This window comes from Aspergillus costaricaensis (assembly GCF_003184835.1).
Source record: "Aspergillus costaricaensis CBS 115574 unplaced genomic scaffold BO79scaffold_23, whole genome shotgun sequence".
Classification (NCBI taxonomy): domain Eukaryota; kingdom Fungi; phylum Ascomycota; class Eurotiomycetes; order Eurotiales; family Aspergillaceae; genus Aspergillus; species Aspergillus costaricensis.
Window position 1 is genome coordinate 484,059 of NW_020291823.1, and position 20,721 is coordinate 504,779.

At 50.5% G+C, this 20,721-nt stretch overlaps 7 protein-coding genes across 7 annotated transcripts; 2 read left to right on the forward strand and 5 right to left on the reverse strand.

Annotated features, from left to right (window-relative positions):
- Nucleotides 1-1,120: 1,120 nt before the first annotated feature.
- Nucleotides 1,121-7,538, reverse strand: anxc4 (annexin ANXC4; the record flags this gene model as incomplete). Its single annotated transcript, XM_025684085.1, has 5 exons — nt 1,121-1,435; nt 1,494-3,800; nt 4,373-4,567; nt 5,842-6,946; nt 7,006-7,538. The coding sequence occupies 5 exons, from the start codon at nt 7,536-7,538 to the stop codon at nt 1,121-1,123; spliced, it is 4,455 nt and encodes a 1,484-aa protein (XP_025537838.1).
- Nucleotides 7,539-9,990: 2,452 nt separating this feature from the next.
- On the reverse strand, nt 9,991-11,824 carry BO79DRAFT_246602 (vacuolar protein sorting-associated protein 62). The gene is made up of 5 exons (XM_025685584.1): nt 11,553-11,824; nt 11,170-11,500; nt 11,058-11,114; nt 10,844-11,005; nt 9,991-10,745 (listed from the first exon to the last, which is right to left on the reverse strand). Exons 1-5 carry the CDS (start codon nt 11,680-11,682, stop codon nt 10,388-10,390), a joined length of 1,038 nt encoding a protein of 345 aa, XP_025537839.1. The 5' UTR covers nt 11,683-11,824; the 3' UTR covers nt 9,991-10,387.
- A 774-nt stretch (nt 11,825-12,598) lies between these two features.
- Nucleotides 12,599-13,611, reverse strand: BO79DRAFT_288820 (uncharacterized protein; the record flags this gene model as incomplete). The annotated part of the gene is made up of 4 exons (XM_025688727.1): nt 13,319-13,611; nt 13,101-13,233; nt 12,983-13,040; nt 12,599-12,915 (listed from the first exon to the last, which is right to left on the reverse strand). The coding sequence occupies exons 1-4, from the start codon at nt 13,387-13,389 to the stop codon at nt 12,599-12,601; spliced, it is 579 nt and encodes a 192-aa protein (XP_025537840.1). The 5' UTR covers nt 13,390-13,611.
- A 683-nt stretch (nt 13,612-14,294) lies between these two features.
- On the reverse strand, nt 14,295-15,662 carry BO79DRAFT_198303 (uncharacterized protein; the record flags this gene model as incomplete). The annotated part of the gene is made up of 4 exons (XM_025681332.1): nt 15,507-15,662; nt 15,257-15,444; nt 14,891-15,189; nt 14,295-14,810 (listed from the first exon to the last, which is right to left on the reverse strand). The coding sequence occupies exons 1-4, from the start codon at nt 15,638-15,640 to the stop codon at nt 14,295-14,297; spliced, it is 1,137 nt and encodes a 378-aa protein (XP_025537841.1). The 5' UTR covers nt 15,641-15,662.
- A 272-nt stretch (nt 15,663-15,934) lies between these two features.
- BO79DRAFT_176572 (uncharacterized protein) lies at nt 15,935-17,138 on the forward strand. The gene is made up of 3 exons (XM_025679862.1): nt 15,935-16,273; nt 16,345-16,564; nt 16,668-17,138. The coding sequence occupies exons 1-3, from the start codon at nt 16,052-16,054 to the stop codon at nt 17,087-17,089; spliced, it is 864 nt and encodes a 287-aa protein (XP_025537842.1). The 5' UTR covers nt 15,935-16,051; the 3' UTR covers nt 17,090-17,138.
- Nucleotides 17,139-17,217: 79 nt separating this feature from the next.
- BO79DRAFT_198310 (40S ribosomal protein uS4) lies at nt 17,218-18,325 on the reverse strand. The gene is made up of 6 exons (XM_025681333.1): nt 18,287-18,325; nt 18,183-18,220; nt 18,088-18,106; nt 17,911-18,009; nt 17,592-17,825; nt 17,218-17,533 (listed from the first exon to the last, which is right to left on the reverse strand). Exons 1-6 carry the CDS (start codon nt 18,298-18,300, stop codon nt 17,356-17,358), a joined length of 582 nt encoding a protein of 193 aa, XP_025537843.1. The 5' UTR covers nt 18,301-18,325; the 3' UTR covers nt 17,218-17,355.
- Nucleotides 18,326-18,560: 235 nt separating this feature from the next.
- On the forward strand, nt 18,561-19,797 carry BO79DRAFT_238910 (60S ribosomal protein eL21). The gene is made up of 4 exons (XM_025684862.1): nt 18,561-18,607; nt 18,684-18,751; nt 18,821-18,868; nt 18,987-19,797. The coding sequence occupies exons 1-4, from the start codon at nt 18,572-18,574 to the stop codon at nt 19,309-19,311; spliced, it is 477 nt and encodes a 158-aa protein (XP_025537844.1). The 5' UTR covers nt 18,561-18,571; the 3' UTR covers nt 19,312-19,797.
- Nucleotides 19,798-20,721: the final 924 nt, after the last annotated feature.

Genomic DNA, 20,721 nt, shown 5'->3' on the forward strand with positions numbered 1-20,721 from the left:
CACCACTCTTGCCATCGGTCAGGACTCAGGAGAGGGAAGATGGAACCAGGAGAGAGAGCGCTAAACATGTTCGCACCCACGCAATCTTGGGACGGGCGATCCAATAGGGCAGAGCTGACTGACGGCTAATGTTGCCTGCGATGCCGCGCCCACCACTAGAGAGGCCCGGTGGCTTGGGTTTGATCTCGGCGCAGTGGACAAGAATAGCATGGCTGGACTGCTTACGTAGGCCGGCTTGCCCTGTAAGGAGTCAACTATCGGGCCATATTCTGTAGGTACTAGGTAGATAACTAGGCAAAGAGAGGGAAAGGGGACTTGGACTATATTCCGAGTCATTAAGGGTCTGGGAGAGGAAGGGTGTGACAGGGTCTTCTTCTTCATTCCTCATCTTCTTCCCGCTCGGTCGCGGCGGGTCCGCTGCTTGGCTTGTCTGTCCCGCCTCTCCCCTTTAGATCTCAGATCCATTCATGAGGAATAGAACTCTCTCAATTCCAATACATAACAACTAAAATAGTAGGAAGATACTTTATGATGGTCTTAGATACATACTCAGGGATCACCGAAAACATTGATTATCATTGGCTAACTATCCTAAATTCAGAGTCAACTCCTGATGTATCGGGGCTAACCAAAATCTGACCCTGTTGATGGACTCTGGAGATGCTGCTAGACTCTCTAGCCGGTGTTTAGGGGGTCACTAGTCAGTTTGGGCCCAAACCCACGGTGGATTCGCTAATCTTTCAAAAAAAAAAAAAAAAAAAAAAAAAAAAAAAAAAAAAAAAAAAAAAAAAAAAAAAAATCTTTCAGTCCAGCCAGCCGCATCTCTCGCCTCAACCCCCCCCCCCCCCAATCCAAGAAGAGTAGTAGGTATTGTGGTTTTCTTGATACTTGATGGTAAACATTCTAGCCTCCAATATCTCCCGAATGCACATTCACCGCATCGTTATCATTTGCGTCGTCATCATTATCTTGATCGTCATGGTCGTTATCGTTAGTTGAAACACACATGCCAAATTATCATCATACTGTTCCTCTAGCCATCGTGGATCATGAATTCCAAATGGTGTCGACACCCCCTCTCTTTCCTCTCTGTGAGTGAGTGAGTGAAAGTGAGAGGGATCTAGTAATCCCGAGTAGCCAAGACTTTCGAACTGCGCGCCAACTCGATACAAAACTCCGCCCAGTCGCTCTCACCGCTGCTGGTCAACACCTCTTCCTTGATGGCCGATTCCAGGCGCTGCCCGTATCGCTGCTTGAAGTCATCCTTCACGCGCTCCAGGTGCCGCGGTTCCCAGTGCAGCCGGACCAGGCGCGAGATCAGTAGGTCTGACCGGTCCTTCCCCGGGCGGGACTCGCGGAGGGCTTGGTGGAGGAGCTGAGCATCGCGCATCGGCCGGTTGATGGCTCCATTGAGAATATGCGCAAGAGTCTCTCCCTATTCTCGGTTAGTCCATTGGCAATGTTTGAAAACGATAACTCCTTCGGAAACATACCACCAGGTTGCGGGACTTGCTAATCATGGCTTTGGCAAAATTGTGGCCGTATCTCTTTTCATACGCACGGAGGACCTCTCGCAAATGCGAATCACTGCGCCGCACAATGATGTAGATCATGGGCGTTTCTCCCCCATGTTGTGTCATTAGTGCGGCATACAAATTATGCACGTCTTCATCCACCAGACGCATATCAATCGGGTCACGCTCGCTCTGTCGGCTCTCTTCCAGGACAAGGAGCACCGCCGTGCGGAATTTGTCTCCTTTTAACTCGGCCTTCATACACCTCTCCAGACTGTCTTTATATCGTGAATCTGAGAAACCCTTCTTGATCTCGCGGATCTCTCGGTTAGTGCGACCAAACAGACATTCGATGAGGAGTTCACGCCTAGAGTTGCCCAACTGGTAAAAGCAGTTCGCCCAGAAGCCTTCGGATTCCCAGCGACCAAGAGCGGTGGCGTGGCATGCCTTGCCAAAGGCGTCGACTCCAACCCTAAGTTTAATGAGCTTGGCGATGTTGATTCCCTTCCCATGCAGTTTGTTATGTCTTTTGAACTCGTCGCGGAGTTCCATGATTTCATCTGCGCTCAGGCGCGGCAGTATGCGGATCAGGGCTTTTCTATCGGGATGCCGTGGCCGTTCCAGGGCATCGTGAAGCGCTGCGGCATCCGGACCCGCATCATAGAATGACACGCGTTTCTGGCTGCGACTGGGGGTTCTCACCACGACATTCTCAAGTTCCCCAGAAGCACGGTGCTCGTACCGCACGCGGCTACTCTCCCTCTTTCGGCTGCTCTCCCGCTTTGGGCGTTCGACTGTCAATGTCGTACGCTCCCGATCATCCTTGGATTTCTTCCGTCTATGTACCCTGAGTTCTTCATCCGAATCATACTCAAGAGGCTCCATATCGGAAATGTCGCCGTCCAGCCTGGGGGCAATGACGATCGGTGATGGCATGGGTGATATGCTCTGATACGTGCCTTTGTATGGTTCCAGCATTGGACTGACAGGCCTGCTGGTCGGGTCGGGGCCCTCGACCGCGAGGTTATTGACGGAAGATACGGAGCGACTGTGAGGACGCGTGGTGGTCCGAGGCGCTATTTCAACGTACTCCATTCTATTGCCCGAGCTGGTGGTAGGCACCTTAGAGAATTGAGGGTTAGCAGAATATTTGACATCGGCAACCTGTGGCTGTTTGGCTGCAGTAGCTCCGGTTTTGGTGGAGAATTGGGGTGTTGTCGAGTATGCGACCGGCTTGGCTGCGCTATCTGCTGCGCTTTTAGAAGCATATTTAACATTTGGATCTATGTGCGCGTATTGGTACTGAGGTGGGGCAGCGTAGGGTGTCTTGACAGTCGCGTCAGTCGAAGCAGTGCGCTGATGTGCCGAAGCCACATGAGTATAGGCGTTGCCCCCAGGCATCGACAGTGGACGGCCATTAAACGATGAATAAGTTTCCTGCAAGCCCTGTGGAGTCACGTAGCGTACGGAGGAAGTATTGACGGCTGCAGTTGTAGCCGGTACAGAGGGCTCAGTGGTTGCAGGATACGGAAATGCCCCGGGCATGGATGGAGCTTGCGCCTGAGAAGTTGGCGGCACGAAGCCCGGTCGCTCACACTCTGGGACCGGTGCCCAGTTGGCCTGAGCTGTGGATGATGCAGGATAGCCGCCGTAGGGGGAAGGCTCGGGACTGGCGAAATTACCTCTGATTTCTTCTCTCGAAGGGGTGTGAGAATGCGACGGCCTGCTGCCGTGGGCTGCATCGTTATTAAGAGCCCCGGACATCATAGCAGGATCCTTGCGACGTGCAGAACCAAGCTTAGGCATATAACGCTTGAGACCTGAGATTCCGTATGTTTTGTTGTCGCGGCTCCCGGGAAGATCACCGTATGCAAGCGCATCATCATCGTCCGAACTCAGCGAGTCGAGCGAAGACTCACTTTCATAGTGAACAGATAGACGATGGCGTGAATTGCGCGGCCCGGCGTCACGCCTTGCCCCTTTGCTTTCTCCCGAATCAGATTGATAATAATGATCGCGGCCGAGTTCGGGTCGCAAATAGGCTTCCCGTCCATCAGACTGGAAATCGGGACCAGCAGCGCCATAGCGCGAGCTAGTCCGATGAGCGCCACCAGGGCTTACACCTCTGCTGCGTGATCGAGCACGGAGCTTTCCATCATTGAGGTCAGAGGTGTAATAACTGCGGGGATCAGCGGCGGACGGATCGCGATAATCGCGAGACTTGGAACGCTCGCGGATACGGCCGCTTGGGGACTTGGAACGGCCTCGCGACCATGGGTCGTCCACCTGGAGCGACATGGATCAAGGCTGGGGAATGAACCACCACGGGTAGGTGAAGTGCGACAAGTGCGACAGCCGATCGCCCACACAAGAGGAGCCAAGATATGGTGCAGACTAGGAACTAGCTTTGCACGGAGGACACAGTTCTCAGGTTACCGTTGAGAGCGTAGGTTAGCTTGATAAGCGTGAATGAAGACGGAAAAGAAGGGCGCAAGAAAGAAGGAAGAGAGGACTGGTAGAAGGAAGAGAGGAAGGGGAAGAAGAAATGAAGAAGAAAGAGTGGCACTGCTTGTGGGAGGAAGCGGCCAAGAGCAGCAGATGGTGGTTGTGTGGTGGGAGGGAGACACAGCAACTGATCATCGGCGGGATCGCGTAGAGTTCAGCTGGGGAAATTGGCCCAGTCGGGGTTTCAAGCAAGCAGTTTATGTGTAGTGGGACTGCAGGATAAGGGCACGGAGCTTTGTCATTGGTGTTCCGGGGCATCAGTGAATCAATCCTCAACTGAAAGATTCGCTACTGTACTTTCCCATTCCAATCCTTCATTCGAGGCAACCAACGCCCTCTGGAAGGAGCCGCACACTGTTCTGTGTAAGTGCACTGTACAGTATTAGTCCTCTGCAGCCTTGCGAGCGCAACGCCGGCCCACTGGGCGCGATATTAATGTGCGACAGATATCCACTGGTCTCACGAATGACGGCCGAGAAAGCTTGGGGTCCAGAATCCACATTCCTGCCGGCCAGACCGTGAGTCAAACCGCCCCTCTTTACGTCGCTCTAGCGCTCGTATACTCTCCGCCGGCAGCTGGACGAACCCCTCGCACAACGAAGCGTCATTGGTCGTCTCGTACTCAGCTTGGCCGATCCCGCCATCTTTAGCCTGCAGGAAAGTCTTCCAAGGTGCAGCATCCTGGCATGGCGCTGAATTAGCTGGCCGGCGCTGTCCACCGGTTCTAAATCTATTGGTGATTCATTCAGATGACTGACCATCGGAAAATCAGGCAAGCAATTTTTTGATGCTTCCTGACTACGGGAGGACTGGCCTTCCGGGCTCCGACTAAGCTGGGAGTGGATGATCTGTTCTTCCTTCATAGGTAGATGATTGATCGACAGAACAGTTCATACAGATAAAGCTGAACAGTGCATAAGGCAAGCGGCGACGCCTTTGGCAAATAAGAACTGGTTCAACGTCTACAACAGCATCAGCCGGGGTTCCTGGCCAATGGACCAGAATAGGATGTCTGGGACACGAAGCATGGCCCAGCAACAAGGACCGAAGGATATCAAAGACTGAATAGTGGCTCTTTAATCATGGCAAATGGCCGAAGAGAATATGGGAGAATACATGAAGATGGAAGATAAGATTTAAACAACGGTCAGAAGGTTAAAGCGCGGGAGAGGAGGCATAAAAGAAAAAGAGTAACTTGACCAACTCAGCCAGATGCTGTGTTGGGCACACAAGATCGGGCTTGTGCAGATGTGGAGGCACTAAAACACCAAGTTTGATATCACAGGCGCGTAGAAAGGGTAGCATAATCTCGCGATAGTTCATCAGAAAGAAGAAAAAAAAAAGTCACTCAATTCAGTACAATTGCGCAAATACATAGGAAATCGGGTGTCTCTCTCAACTATGCTCGAAGGCAAATGGGAAACAGAAAATACAATGTCCAAGTCAGGCGACTTCGGAAGAAGTAAAACACAACATGCTGGGACGCTTCGCTCATGAGTTCCGGGGCCCATTCAAGGCAGATAAGGGGTATCTTTTCTTTCCATATTAATGGCACTTTTGGCCAAGGTTCCCAACATTTCTCCGCAAGAGGGCTTGGGCAGTCAATGAGACAAGTCGGCATTAACGTCATTAGTCAAAAACTACACAGTATCCCTCCGGGTCCAGGACGGTACACGGTCGCGACCGCGAGCAGCAGGTAACAAGAAGGGTCGAAATTAGTCCACACGAACAGAAAGAAGAGAAGGTTCGCGAAACAAGATATGCTATGCTGAAGGGGTATTGAATGATGACCGGCTGCAAGTCATTAGCGGAACCGGCGCACATCCGGTCCAGTTCTCCCCGCATACAGCTTCTTCTGGGGTGCAGCGCTGGCCACAGCAACATTACGGTTCAAGCGGCTGGTTCTCCACCTCTCATACCAGACCACACGGCTCGCTTCGCGGAGATCAGAGCGCCATTCGTTGAATACGGCCTCCTTCAGTTTGAGGAAATCACAGTGCTCGGCGTTGTACGGGTCAGCGAATCCCCAGGCAAACTTGCGCCCAACAGGCTCATCGCCAGCCCTAAGTGAATGTGGATCGGGAGACAAGATGGTGAAAGGAATATGCTGAACGACGGCTTGGGAACCGGAAGACTTGCGCGTGTCCTGGCTGCGCTGGGAGGGCGAACGTGGAGACCGGGCCTCTGCACCTTCCTCGTTCGCAGCGCTGGCCTCCGCATCCTGTTCGGTATCTTGACCTTGCGCCTCCTCGTCCTCATCATCGCTCTCAGAAGATGTGTACTCTTCCTGGTCGTCCAAAGAAAGGATCTCCAGCGGGTCAATATTGGCTTTCTTCAGGCTATCCCAGACAGCCTTCCTGAGGTACGCCATGTGGGCTGTGGTGATCGTATCGGCCTTGCTGATAACCGGAACAACTGTGGTCTTGCCCACTATGGTTCGCAGGACCTGAACATCAAGACGCTCGTCGAGAACACCAATGACAGGTGTATCGGTTGCCCTGGGGGTTCCCTGCGCAGCCCGCTCTGCAGCCGCTATATTCTGGTCCAAGCGGACTGGATCCAGGATCAAGAAGGTGCAATGGATATGGGTGTCGCGAGCTCCAGGTGACCGAACAACCTTCATTTCCTCACTTAGCGTTTCCTCGAACTTACTTTCCAGGAACCCAGTCACCCCTCGTAGCTGGATGTCAACGATGTTCTTCTCCAGGCCTTGAGAGTCCCAGAGAGTCAGACCGACTCGTTCGCCGTCGATCTCTGTCTCCAGATAGTGGGAAGCGTAGCCCTCATTGGCGGGGGATTGGCGAGCTTGGTATGCGATTTCCTCTGGCAAACGGGAGGGGTGCTTATGCGGCGGCAATTCCAAGGACTTCTTGAGGAAATTGAGAAATGAGGTCTTGCCCGAGTTACTTGCGCCGACAACAAGGACACTAGAAGCACATGAGAATTTGACCCCACCGAGCGATTGACTGTAAACAATGCGACTTACTTGTACGGGGTGGGATCCTTGCGCCGACGCAGCCGACGCGGATTGTTGACGGTACTAACAGCACTGCTTGCGTAGCTATAGCGTCCACGGTGTGTCATGCTCTCTGCTCGTGCGTAGGCGTCGCTCGGTTCCGGGGCAACTGGCGTGCTTATCGTACTGCGGGGCACAGCTTGCTGCTGAGATGAGTCGGGCTGGCTTGCAAGTGCAGCAACAGTGTCTCGGCGCTCATCGCCACCAAAGGTCTCAAGAACTGGAGCCGGCGAGAGATCAGGTAGACGCGGGGGTTGTTGATACATCATTGACTCGCGCTGGCGGCGAGCTTCTTCTTCCGCCGTCTGAGCCTTCGGCATCTTCTTTCCGTTCTTGCTTCCGGACGAGCGTCTTTCGCCTAGAATTTCAATAGACTTGGAGCGACGAAGAAAACCCAAAGAAGATGTTCGGCGTTGGTCTTTGGTGTCCGTGACGACAGGAGGGACTTCTGCGGAAGGCTGAGTCCGACCCGGGGTCCGGGGTGCTGGTGAAGCGGTTGCCATTGGTTTTTATTATGGGCGGGCTCTTCCCTACCCTTATCACTCACTGGCTGTAACACAAATTGGGGGGATTTGCCAAAGAAAAGTGGGGACGCAGGGAATGAATCGTGTCTCAGATATAGACGCAACTCTTCTTTTTCGTCCCAGAGGATCAGTTAGTTTAGTGTACCCGGGTTCTTCTTGGGTTCGATCTTGAATAGGAAGGCCCAGAGCTGGTTCAATTGATTTAAATCACCCTAGCCCGAAAGACAAACGAAGTCAGTCCCAGCTCAGGAACAACAATCGGAACTTGACTCCATCAAGACTGAGCTAATGATTGTGCGGTCTTGCGGGATTGTTGAAAGATCATAATATTATTTCGGGTTGTATGATTAACGTACCAAATTTACACGCTTATTCTGTAACCAGTCGCGTGTTCCTCCTCCTTTTTGTCCAGTTGTAGCACAACTGCCTCGATGAGTGAATTGATCCTCGATCAAGCAAGAGAATAAATACTCGACCAAAGTTAGAGTGTCGGTGACCAAAGATGCAATTAAAAACGACACGGCTTTTCAGTAATCACAGAATCGACATGCACAAGCCCAGCAAGCGATTGTCGATCTTAACCCACGTCGCCTGTAGAGAAGCAGCGGGGCTTTAATGGAAAGAACAAACGGGGTTTTAAGTCTGTCTGTCCTTTTTTGACTCACGATCCTACCAGGGAGAGTTGAGGAGAAGCCTGCTCACAGCGTCCGACTAAGGCGGCGCATACAATTGCGATAAGATCAAATAATATCAGAAGAAGAGAAGGATGAAGAGGGTGGGAACAGAAAGAAACGGCACAAAAAGGATGACGGCGCTGGAGGGCAGATGATGATCGACCAGTGAGAACGGAGAACAGACAATGCTTTCCTGTCACCGAACCGACTCGTTGCGCAAACAAAAAAGACCCAATTGACTTGACCTCTCACTTTCCTGTCACTGTTTGTTGGGAGTCTCAAGAGCTTGCTGAGTTCTCCGATACCCTTTTGTGGTTGTTGTTGTTGTCTTTTTTAATTTTTTATGCTTTTCCTTTTTGAGGCGAATGTTGTTTTTCCTTATTTCTTTTTTTTTTTCCCTTCTATAATTTCTTATGTCGCTGCACCTCGTCGTCTCGTTCAGGCGGAGAAGCAGCTCGGGAAGCTTTTTTGGAGCTGGATGAAATTCAGGGGCAAAACGGCAGCCAGCAGGGGAGCTCGACCTTTCCCATTCTCCCCCACTCAGCACGCTCTCCGAATGTATTAGGTTGCTTCTAACTCCCGACTTGGTCTAGGGCCGGACGGCTAAGCTGGAAACTTTGGCTCGCACACTGGAGGGGCAGCCCGTTTAGCGATTTCAGTCCACGTCTCTCCAATGCAGTACGACACCGTCTGCGTTGGTATAACCCGGGGGGGATCATAGTTGAGGGGGGCGAGGTCAGCTTATTTGGAATGATATCTGCATCATATCTCTTCTCTGCTTTGTTTCAGTTGGAATGCTAACACCTTACTGAGAATACCAAGGGCAGTCTGGAAAGTAAAAAGGTCGATCAAATCCACTGTACCGACGGAGAACGTCCAGATGGAGGGAGCCACAACTGCCTGAATAATGAATGATCTTCCCCAACACCCATATCTCAACGCTCGTGCAGTAACTAACTCCTACTTCCTTAAAGGAGTCGGCCAGAATTGGGGTAGTTAGATAACTACTCGGTGGTCTAGAAGTTAGACCGGAACCAATTCAGTAGTGTCTAGCCGATAGACACGGATTGGATACATCCTCATGCTGGATCAGGCGGTGATCAAAACTCCATCCACACGTGGGTACTCCGTGCTATCGACTGTCATCCCATCCCTTGAGTCCACCACCAGACTCTGGTTGCATATGGCATGCATCCATTCCTACTGTCGTCACTCTGCGATCATATCTCCTGTCCCAGCATGCCGATCAGACTCTGTCCGACTGCTTTAAAATACAACAGATGATCACTCACACAGAATATAGTAAGTATCCTATCAAAAAAAGGGGCGACAGGAACAGTTCGGCATTTCGGTTCTTCCCGATACCTCGAGACAGCAAAACAGCAAAACAGACAAGACAGACACACACAAAACCGCCCCTTTTCTTAGTGCGGGGAGGCAACCCCCCAATCCAGTATAGTCGGAAAACCTTACGTGGTCGGGTAATAATAATACTGTTATTAAACGATTACTGGCAGCCCAGCAATGAGCAATCAGCTTACTCCCTCCCAAATTTGCCCATGTTCCCGTGCTCATCCGCCTGCTCGTGCCGGTCAGCCCCTGAGTTATTAGAGGTTGCTGTCGGACCACTCCCTATCAGGAACAGCCAAACTCAAGAAGTAGGAAGTAAGCATAGTCTACAGTAAATACCTGATGGAAGAACATCCCTAGGCCAATTCTACCATAAGCTTCTGTAATACAGACTAGTTGATGTGAGTCCCAAATTTGCGTTCTATCTAGTCAGTACTCCTCCCTCTTGCCCTGCAGTGGGAATGTGAATCTGGACTAAATGCAGCAAAAAGCAGCCGTAATCAGAACATCAGATGATCAATCTCCCAGGAGGCTGACTTGAAAACACACACACGCACACACACACACACACACACACACACACACATAACAATCTAATCCACAATCCCACACAGTAATAGTGTATACCCTGTCTTACAAAGTACTCCGTCCTGTATTCCGATCTCCACATATATCCACTCCCCTCTCTCTGTCCCCTCCCCGTTCTCAACGGTTTATGCCATTCTACCCTGCACTGTAACCAATCAACAAAAACGGTATGTATAAACAAAGATAAAAGAAGAAGAAGAAAAACTACCACACTCTCTACATCATCTCACCCTCCTCATCATCCCAAATACGAAAAGGCAGCACGACGCAAGGACTATCCGGACAAACAGTCGACCTGACAAGGTGTTTGAATTTAGGCCCGTTCGGGCCCGCACTGTATTTCGCTTGTCCAAAGAGCTCCGGTCCCCCCGGCAATGCGTCGTCTCCCCACTGCCCATTGAACTCTAGCCAGTTGACTGGATATCTGCGGTCGTAGGGCTGGAATGTCTGGCTGGCTGCGTCGAAGCTATATGCGTATGCGTTTGCGATGGGATCCCATAGGGTTCCTCTGTCTGTGTAGTCCATTACGAAGCCGAAGGGGAGGTTGAGGTGTGGGATGGCGTGGTCGTGGGTGCTATGTATTCCATTAGGTTATCATATGTTGTTTTAGCTATAGTTGTTTTCTGGGGAAAGCCGATATTATAATGCTCTCTAGGGGCAGTTCATACGTACCCAGGTACTGCGTATACGGCATGAGAGCCATTAGCGGAGTATGCGATCGGTCTTTTGCCCTGCTTCTCGGTTGCGTCGTAGGTGAAGGCTTCGCCTCCAGCATGTTGGCTGTACCAGATTGCTTGTGGGAGTCCGTTATCAAAGCGAATCATGTTGTGTTCCCTAGGGATATCAGTTGGGAATCTATGTAGAGAGAATTAGAGGTGTTGCGCACCAGTCACCGACGTGGTCTCCAAACTGCATTCCCAATACTGTGTTTCCCATATTGTACCTTTCATATATTCAGCATGGGTTGTAGCTCGCTCTCGGTACTACGAATCACTTACGCATAGAAGTAGAAGTAGAACGCATCTACTGTCCCATTTCCATGATCACGAGTGATTATTGTCGATGAGACAGCTCCATTTGTCTTTCCATTCTTATCTGGTCTCACTCCACGAAACCATGCTGGCTCTGGAGTAGCATCAATGCCCTCTATCGAGGTTAGGTAAACGCTGGTGTTTCCCAACTTGTTGAGTTCCGCGAGGTTATTGAGTGTTAACGGTGATGGTGCTCCTTTGATTGCAGTATAATTCACCATTGGTGTCGTGTGTACAAGCTGCTGTCCGATATCCGAAGGCATGTATGTTTCCTTGCTATATAGCCATACCAGCGGTGCTGGTTTTGGATTAGAATAGTGGTGCAGGCAGCTATCCTAGAAATCGCTTACCATATTCCATTACATAGCATGGTAAAGCGGTTGATGTCAGATTATAGGCCACGATCGTCTCATTGGGCTTGGTCATTGACAGGCGTAACTGCAGCACAGTGGAGAAGAACTGCACTAGAAAGGTCCACATGTTGACTGGTCGACTGTCATTGATTTCTCTGTCAAAAAGTGTAACCAAGTGTAGAGAGAGCTCTTTCCACTATTGAAGGCGCAAGTGCAGATAACGCGCAGCAGGGTTGTCCCCGAACTGTAGCCGCCAGCGTATTAGCCAAGTTATATTGCAGAGGTGCATATCAGGTGTAGAGAGTATGGACCTGCCACACGGTGTGGTACAGTCTGCAAGCCAATGTCTATCTGACCTTCTGACACTTCCATGTCGAGGGTGGTTGCTGGGCCCTCACTGGTAAGGCTAGTCCGGGGATAGTGGCAGGTGATGGGCCAGAAGAAGGCAAATCATTGCTTTTTCCTTAGCCCCGTGTGGAATACTGGCTGCAGAAACAGATGTGGCCGTCTCCTCGCCCACCTGCGATCTTCATTGCAGGGGTAGACCCAGGGTCCAAAGCATTCTGCAACCATAATGGTCGCGAATGAGTAGTTTTGCGATAAGCATGATCTGGAGTGGTGCATCTGATGGGCCCTTGTTTGAGATCATAGATGAATGTGATCGTCCGGTCACACTCTGCTCCGGCCTGGTCCCGTGATGCTGTCTGTAACCAGTCAAGTATGCGCTTTTTATCCCATGCCAAATTCCTTGCTTCTCAAACCATACAGAAATTGACCACCTCACCGAGGGGATTTACTCGGGTGTCTCATGCACGGACTGGTGCATAGCTCATTCAAATGCTTTGTTAGCCTTATGAATACCCCTCGCTCGCTCAGGTCCAGAGAATGCTTATATGCTAACATGTTATTGGATATCATAAACAGACAAGCCTTCTTAGCGTCCATTCCGGGTTCAAACTGTCGGAGTCAACCAAGACAATACGACTGACTACATAGAAGCCAACACCATCCCGAAGTGAGCACGGATCAACAGAGAACCGAAATCATAACTTCTCTTCTGCCGCCGCCTTCTTCTCCGCCTCAAGCTCCTTTCTCTTCTGTGCCTCTTTCATCAACTTGAATAACCGTAAGTCGAGAGGTATTCTTTCACCCAGCCAAGTAGCACGTTGGGTGTGATTACGCTCTTCCTCAGTTTCCACCGTATTCGGATGGATCAATGCACTCAAGGGTCCCCGATTGACAACAAGCCAGGGCACAAAGGCACCAAATTGTGCAGGAGTGAAAAGGTTAACTTCGAACATGGCCACTGGATGAGGCCCTATCGGCCTGTCGAAGAACTGATAGATTCGTAACTCGGGAACTACTCAAGTCAGTATTGTTACTACACGAGTATGAAACTGCTATTTTAGCAAGGGGATAATACTCACATTCACGCCGGATCCTCTCCCACAGAGCTCTCGCAAAAGTGACCTGATCTGGATTGTTCTTTAATGATGCAAAGTCAGCCAGGAAACTATGATGCTCAGTACACAAGTATCCACCAACCTGGAAGTGATAGATATGAATATCGAAGCCCCCACGACGACCCTTGGTGAGAGGGTCCGGGAACTCTTCGTATGCCTTACTCAGAACCCCATGTTGGGGGTTTCTTAAGGACTTTCCATCCTCGTTTCTCTCTCTGTACCATGACACGGGTTAGGCTCAACGCGTAAAACAATATATCATCCATTCGTCTATCTGAATCGATATTTCACCTTACTTACTCAGATAGCGGTTCTAGGTTCTCATATCCCTCTAACGGTGAGGGATACGAATATGCAAACTGGTCCGTCATTTGAGCTCAAACGTCGTCGGAGGTACACAAATGAGATGTGCCTGCTCCGCGTGTGGAAGACTGTTTTAAGACAGTAATCTGATCAACTGCTGCTTTGACCTGCCTTTAACCCAATCTGCAGCGTACGGTCGATAATCCCCTAACACTCTAGATGTTGTCTGATAGTAAATGCAGTAGTATTCTCAAGCAGAATGATGGTAGGAAAATCAGCTGCTATCCGAGTCCATATCCGACAGTACTACCAAGTTCCGCCATCGGATAGCGGCGACAACATATACCAATCAACTATGGCCAGAAAGACCCCCAATACGTCTGTCTAATGTCTTACCAATCAAGTCTTGGACTGTGCCACAAAGAGCGTCGGGTTTTATCCACTCATTGTTACCAGCGATGAGGCCATTTTCAGGTGATTATGCAACAGTATTGCGATATTCCGCACTTATGACAAAAGTGCGGAACTGGGTGAGGGGCTTGTCTTGGCGTGTAGACCCGTTGTTTTGTGCCTGAGGAAAATAGAGTTTTATGGGGGAGCAGTATACTATAGAGTGATTAGGAAAAGAAAGAAGCGTTTATTTATGTTTCTATTCGAGGAATGTTGGGCTTTAAGTCGGCATTATTGTAAGATGCATAGCTGCTTTCACTTAGAGTGGTTGGTATGCAGCTTGAGAATCCTTCGGGATTCAAATATATTCTCCTAGAGTTCTGATAAGCTGAGGCCTGGATTTATGTAGACCACACCCCACAGCTGATTTAATCTATAGTGATTACTATCATTGCTTGAAGAACAGATACAAGCTACTGGCCCGTATCAGTGGATATCATTGCAAGAAAGTAATCTATATAACGCCAGGGAGCTGTGATTCACAATATGATAGATATGTAAAGACCCCCAAGATCAACTGATATCACCAGGAAGCTTTAACGTCAATATGCCCATCCTGATCTACAAACTTGCCCCGATCCCACTCTCGCCCCTCACCCTTCTTAGACCACTTCACATCCTCTAGCCTGCCTTCTGAGTCATCCCCTGGCGTGGAGGTAGTGTTGCTCTTCCAACGGTCCACAAATTCGTTACTGAAGCCAGCTTCCCGCAACCTCTCCTCGCCCCTCTGCTTCCATTTTGCCCGATCACGCAACGCCTCCAGAGAGAGTTCCCAGTCGTCATCTCCAGTCATTAGACCAGCGACAGGACGGCGGGTAGGCCTGCTACCTGCCTGCCCATCATCATCCTCCAAATGTATATCCGTAGTGGGGTCGTAGTCAGGGGCAAAGTGTGCATCGATGTTGCTCATGTTGGGTTTGTAGGCACCGCGACCACGGGAACGAATGGGCGCTGAACACCCATGATCGTTATCTTTCGCCGGTAGGGGTCCAACAAGGTCTTCAAGAGGATCCGACTCATCATCCAAAGGCGTTTCCTCCTTGAATTGTGCATGAGTAAACGTTTGTTCTTTGCTTGTCGATGTACTATTTCTTCTAGATAGTTCCTTATCACGAGAACTGCGGTGACCCCTGCGCTCGCTATCTCTAGTTCTGCGCCTGTCAGATGCTCCTGGAGACCGCGAACGTGATCGTGACGACTCATAGCGGTTGCGATATCGTCGGCGATGGCTGCGAGAATCAACATCCCGGCGGTGTTCCGGGGATCGACTCCTCGAACGAGAATCAGATCGGTGGCGACGACTCCTTCTCGAGGATCTATGCCGGTCGTCATCGGTATCTTGAGGGTCACGCCTCCGTCGGCTCCTATGCGATTGGCCTCTCTCCTCCGATGCTGAGCGACTCCGATGTTTTCTTCGACTAGATCCATATTTGTCCTCACGATCCCGTCTTCGATCGCGTCGCGACTCTCGATCGGTTGACGTACGCCGACTGCGACGTTGGTCGCGATTCGCATCGTTCGCTGAAGAGGATGACGCCTGGTTCCGCAACTGTCGCATTCGCTCCCTGGCCTCCCGTTCTTCTTTCCGTTTCAGTGCTGTATTGTGATTGTCCGTCTCTCGGATTATATGTCGGAGGAATCGTGTGTTTGGTTTAGGAGCGGCGCCTGTAGGCCTGCAGCAATAAACTGTCAGCTCAATGATCGTCGTAAAGTATTCGCTAGAGAAAGTATATACCTTTTGGGCATGTATGCTTCCAATCCATGTGCCGAGTATTTCAGTGAGCTATCCCGTGCCTCTCGTGCGAGCACCTGTGCAACGTAGGCATCATCGCTGGGGTCGCCGATTGCATTTCCGGTGTTGGGAGGCATGCTGTCGGATCGTGGGACTTGAGCAAGGGTGGAAGGGTAGAAGTAGGGAAGTAAAAAATTTATATCATATTAATATACAGCGCCCATCCGGTAATTATATCATCCAATCCGAAAGTGAATATATAAAGAGAAAGGAAAGCGCGGCCAAGTCTACAAATGTGGGAGGCAAGAGCCATACATGCGGCGATATTGACGCTGCTGACCGGTGACTTCACCGCCCGGCTGATAAAGTGGTGGGTCCGATGAATCTGTTTACCTCCGCAATGTTTCTGCCAACGCGCGATAATGAATGGTTTTTGCCTTCACCCCTCATCCCATTGATTCGAAGACGCGAAAGATCCACCCTTACACTGCCATTGCAATTGACTATATTGGGTTATTGAGGGATCTTACAGATTCATCAAGGATACAATGGCCAGTTTAACACCCGCAGAAGCACGAAAGCAACTGCAGCAACTAGCAGACGACAATGGCGACTTAAAAACACAATTGAACATCCTCCGTATCAGCGAGCCGATATTCTCCCCTGACTCTGATACCAGGCGCTCATCACCATCTAAGCGCAGGTCAGATGTATCCACCTTTGAAACACCGACACCTGCTTCCTTGGAAGCGGACTTGACACACTATAAAGTATGAACAAATTCTCCCGAAGTGGGGTCGCTCTATAAGACCACCTATTCGTGCTGACAATACTCGGAAAGGAATTGTTCTCGAAGTTACGCTTTTCCTACGTTGAGCAAGTTACGAAGGAGAAATTTCTGCGTGCAATTGTGGGCGATCCGCCCCTGGTGGTCGGTCACAATGAAAATGTTGAGATGGAAGCGCAGTTGGCGGAAGTAAAGGCGGACCTCAAGGCTCGCAAAGAAGAAGTCCGAACTATGGTGGAGGAGATGGAGAAGCTGGGTAGGGATCTGGCGAATCGTGAGTACTCCCTTGTCTTCTGTACAGTAATGACTTATGTCCGTGGAGCTTCGATTCGTGACCATATCAACGACTGTCCTAACGATGGAAAATCTTTAAACAGGTTACAAGAATGTCCAGCTACAAATGACCCAACTCTCAACACTTCCAGAGTCGATTGAAAACCTCGAATCCACTGTTGCCGAGCTACGTGCAAAACAAGGATCAGACGCAAACGGCCCAGAATCGCAAAACCTCCCCCTTCCTGCAACGCTGAGTCTCCTGTCTGAGCGGGAGGCGGAGCTTGCGGCTCTTGATCGACAACTTGCAGCGGTGCAGAATACCCTGCCCCGCAAGACACGAGAGGCCGAGGCGGTGGAGCGTGAATTGGGTGTTCTAGAACGGCGGAAGACAGAAGCGATCGCACAGGCCCAAGAGGTTAAGAGAAAGAAGGAGGAAGGCGAAAGTGACGGGCTGGTGGAGACGGGAAGATGGTACCGGAGCGCGGAAGAAACTCTCAAAAGCCTTCTAGGTGTTACAGGATGAGGGCACTAGGCGTAGGCATGATTTGACGATATTGGGTCTTGGGACATGGCGTTTGCGGTGGATAAGCCATACATGATTACTTAGGTGTTCAGTGCTCAGGGATTACTACGACTAGGGAACCAAATGGTATGGGAATCGAGCCGTAGGCTACTAGTTCATTAATGGAATCGCATGATCGTACGTTATACGCTATGCTGCAGCCATAACGGAGCCCCGTGTTTTTATTTTGGCTAACGAAACCCGTCCGTACTCCAATTTTTAATCCTTTACTCCTCGTCCTCCTCAGCCTCGTCGTCACCACCACCGGCAGCAGCGGCAGCCTTCTTGCGCTGGACACGGCCAGGGCGGCCACCACCGTAGGGGGAGGTAAGGGCGAAGTCGATGTGCTTCTGGGAGTCCAGGCGGACCATGTAGGAGGGGACGTTGACGATCTGCTTGCCGACACTATTTTAAGGTTAGTAACTTGGCGTCATTACGCGAGGGAATGATCGGTTGCGCATACCGGATGTGACGCTGCTTGATCAGGACACGGGCGTGGTGGATGGACTTGGCAAGACCGAGCTTGTAGACGCAAGTCTGAAGACGACGCTCCAAGAAGTCCTCAACGCGGAGGGCCAGGACGTAATCGAGCTTCATGCGAGACTCATCGAGGACACCGATGCGGACCAGACGGCGAATCAAAGCGTTACCTTCGAAAAGACGCTTGGGGTCCTTCTCGTCGAGGGTGAGAAGCTCACTGTTCCAACAGTCAGCCATTGTTCCATTACTTTCTCCTGGCCATTCTCAAAGTCGATGATCCATGCGAAGTGGGGTGCGCATACCGAGCAGCACGACGAATCTTGGACAGGGTGAGCTGGACACGCCACACCTCACGCTTGTTGCGCAGGCCGTACTCGCCGACAATCTTCAGTTCCGAGTCACTAGCGATGACAGTTAGGCATGGGAACACACGACTTAAACAGAAGCACGCTTCTGATCAGTGGCCGGAGAGTACTAACAGACGGGCCGACTCGAAAGCTATATCAACATGTTAGTATATCATTCCACGTCGCAAACTTATCCAATTTTTGCAAAGACTGATAAGGCTACTTACGACGACGGGGGACCTTGTAGGTCTTGGAGTAAACGCGGCTGTTGAGAAAATTGCCATTAGAATGATGCGATACAGGTGTAGCTGATCGCTGGTCGTATACTCACGGGACGGGGGCCATGACTGCTGATTTCGGCTTGTCGCGAGGTTGTCGTACACACCAAACTTCACGAAAATCGCGGAAGATCTGAAGTTGAAGATGCGTTTTGGAGAAGGGAACTAAGCGAGCGAAGGTGGAGCCGGAAGCGGACTAGCGCAAGGGCTAGCCCTCGGCGGCGGAGAACGGCCGCACTAAGCACCCGAGAAGTCTACACCATCGCGAAGGGCGGCATAGCGAGGCATTTCTTCGACGTCGACAAGTTCTCAACACCAGCACCACCAACACCGCCGACATGGGTCACTCGCACGGTTTGAGAGCCGGTACTCGGGTATGTCGATTTTACCCAGGAAATTTTGCAGCACCATTTCGCTGGCCCGAAACGCGACCGCTGACGAACTTTTCAGTATGCCTTCAGCCGTAACTTCAAGGAGAACGGCCAGATTCGCCTGTCGACCTACCTGAAGACCTACCGGTACGCCGAAAATTCTCGCCGATTTGGATAATATTTGCATGAAGGAGCAGGATCTGATATTTTTCTTAGGGTTGGCGACATTGTCGATATCAAGGTCAACGGTGCCGTTCAGAAGGGGTCAGTACAAATTCCGCCCGGTTGAGATTTATGGGGATTCCGACATGAAGGGTTTTGCGTGTTGGGATGCCCGAAAACTTTGAACGAATAATTGGTTTGCTGAGACATTTGGAAATAGTATGCCCTACAAGGTCTACAACGGTAAGACCGGTGTCGTCTACAACGTGACCAAGTCCTCCGTCGGTGTCCTCCTCTACAAGGTCGTCCGCAACCGCTACCTCGAGAAGCGCATCAACGTCCGCATCGAGCACGTCAAGCACTCCCGCTCCCGTGAGGACTTCATCAAGCGTGTCAAGGAGAACGCCCAGAAGAAGCGCCAGGCTAAGGAGCAGGGTGTCCACCTCCACCTGAAGCGTCAGCCCCTCATGCCCCGTGAGGCTCACCTCGTCGAGGGTACCGCTGCCGAGACCATCACCCCCATCCCCTACGACACCCACATCTAAACGAATCAAAAACGGTCGATGCGGTTGTTTGGTGTTTCTGGGTTTTTCAAACTTAGGGTGGGCCTTTGCAATGAGACGAAGCGAAACAGAGGGTTCCCAGATGTTCTATCACATCTAAATCCTGTGCATAGATTCCCCGGAATGAAAGAAAAAACAAAATTTCCATTTCCCTGTTCGAAAAATGATATCCATGCGTTTTGCCAACTACCGAAAAATCTGCGAATATGGCTTCTGCGACACAACACTAGACTTGATAAACCCAGCACTCTCTCTCAACCTTGAAACCCGCCACCCGATTCTTCAAACCCTACAACATGGTATCTACGGTACGCAACTGTATGTCTGGGACGAGTGACGTATGGAGTAGTTTTGGTTATCTTCGAGTTTAAGCCTGGGACGTTAGATGTAGCCTGCCTATCCGAAAGCCATATCGAACATGTACACGTAGGGCTGATTGACGATATTATTTGTATCTCTGGATAGTACCCATCTTCGTTCGATTCCCCGCAGTGGATATAGTATTCAAGTGCTATTCTCAGCCTCCGCCCGCTGAAGGCTGTCCCCCATCGCTCTTCACTTGCTATATGTAGATTAGTTCTCCATCCCCAGTGATTTACCCTTATCGGGTTATCGGTGACGTGCAGGCCAGATTCAATGTCTATACTAGATCCTACGCTGCGCCTTATATTTATCATACTAGTGATACATCGTCGACTGCTACTAGGATGGCGAGTGAAATATATACGTTTAGTTACTTGAAGTTAATTGTTCGAGTCTATGAATCCTCCCCTACTCCTTCTAACGGGTCTCCTATTCCACAGAGAAATGTTTACTTGGCAAGGCTACCACTACGCTACTAGATCAGACGTCGCTAACGGTCAAGTGCTAGAAACCATTTTCAAACTCAACAGGCTCAGATCGAGTGTCACTTTCATCAGGCGAACAGTTACAACGATTCGTGACTGTATGCTTTCATGAACGTGCCCAGAAATTCCCCGGAAGGTGTTAGTCACAGCAAACACAGTGGCAAAGTATGTTTGGTATTCAAGACGCTATGCTTTGTTCTCAGATTCCAGTTTGCGACAGGTGCTAGTCGATTTGCCATCAGGCAGCACTGACGGATCCAGTAGAGACCATCAGCTAGCACCGTAAGTTACTTCGTCAGACAATATGACTCCCAACATACTGTCAACCCGAATGGCGCATGGGCAAGCATGTTTCCGTGCAAATGGGTCAGGAACTGAGCCAAAGGCTGGTGACCTTTCTCGGAGTCATAGCGCACATGGACAACGGATTTGTTGGGAGTCAGAGGCGTCCGCTTTAGTGACCCGGCTAAGACACAGACGAGTATATGTGGAAAGGATGTAGCATCTCCAATAAGAAGACCTTTTGTAGATGCTGACTATTTAG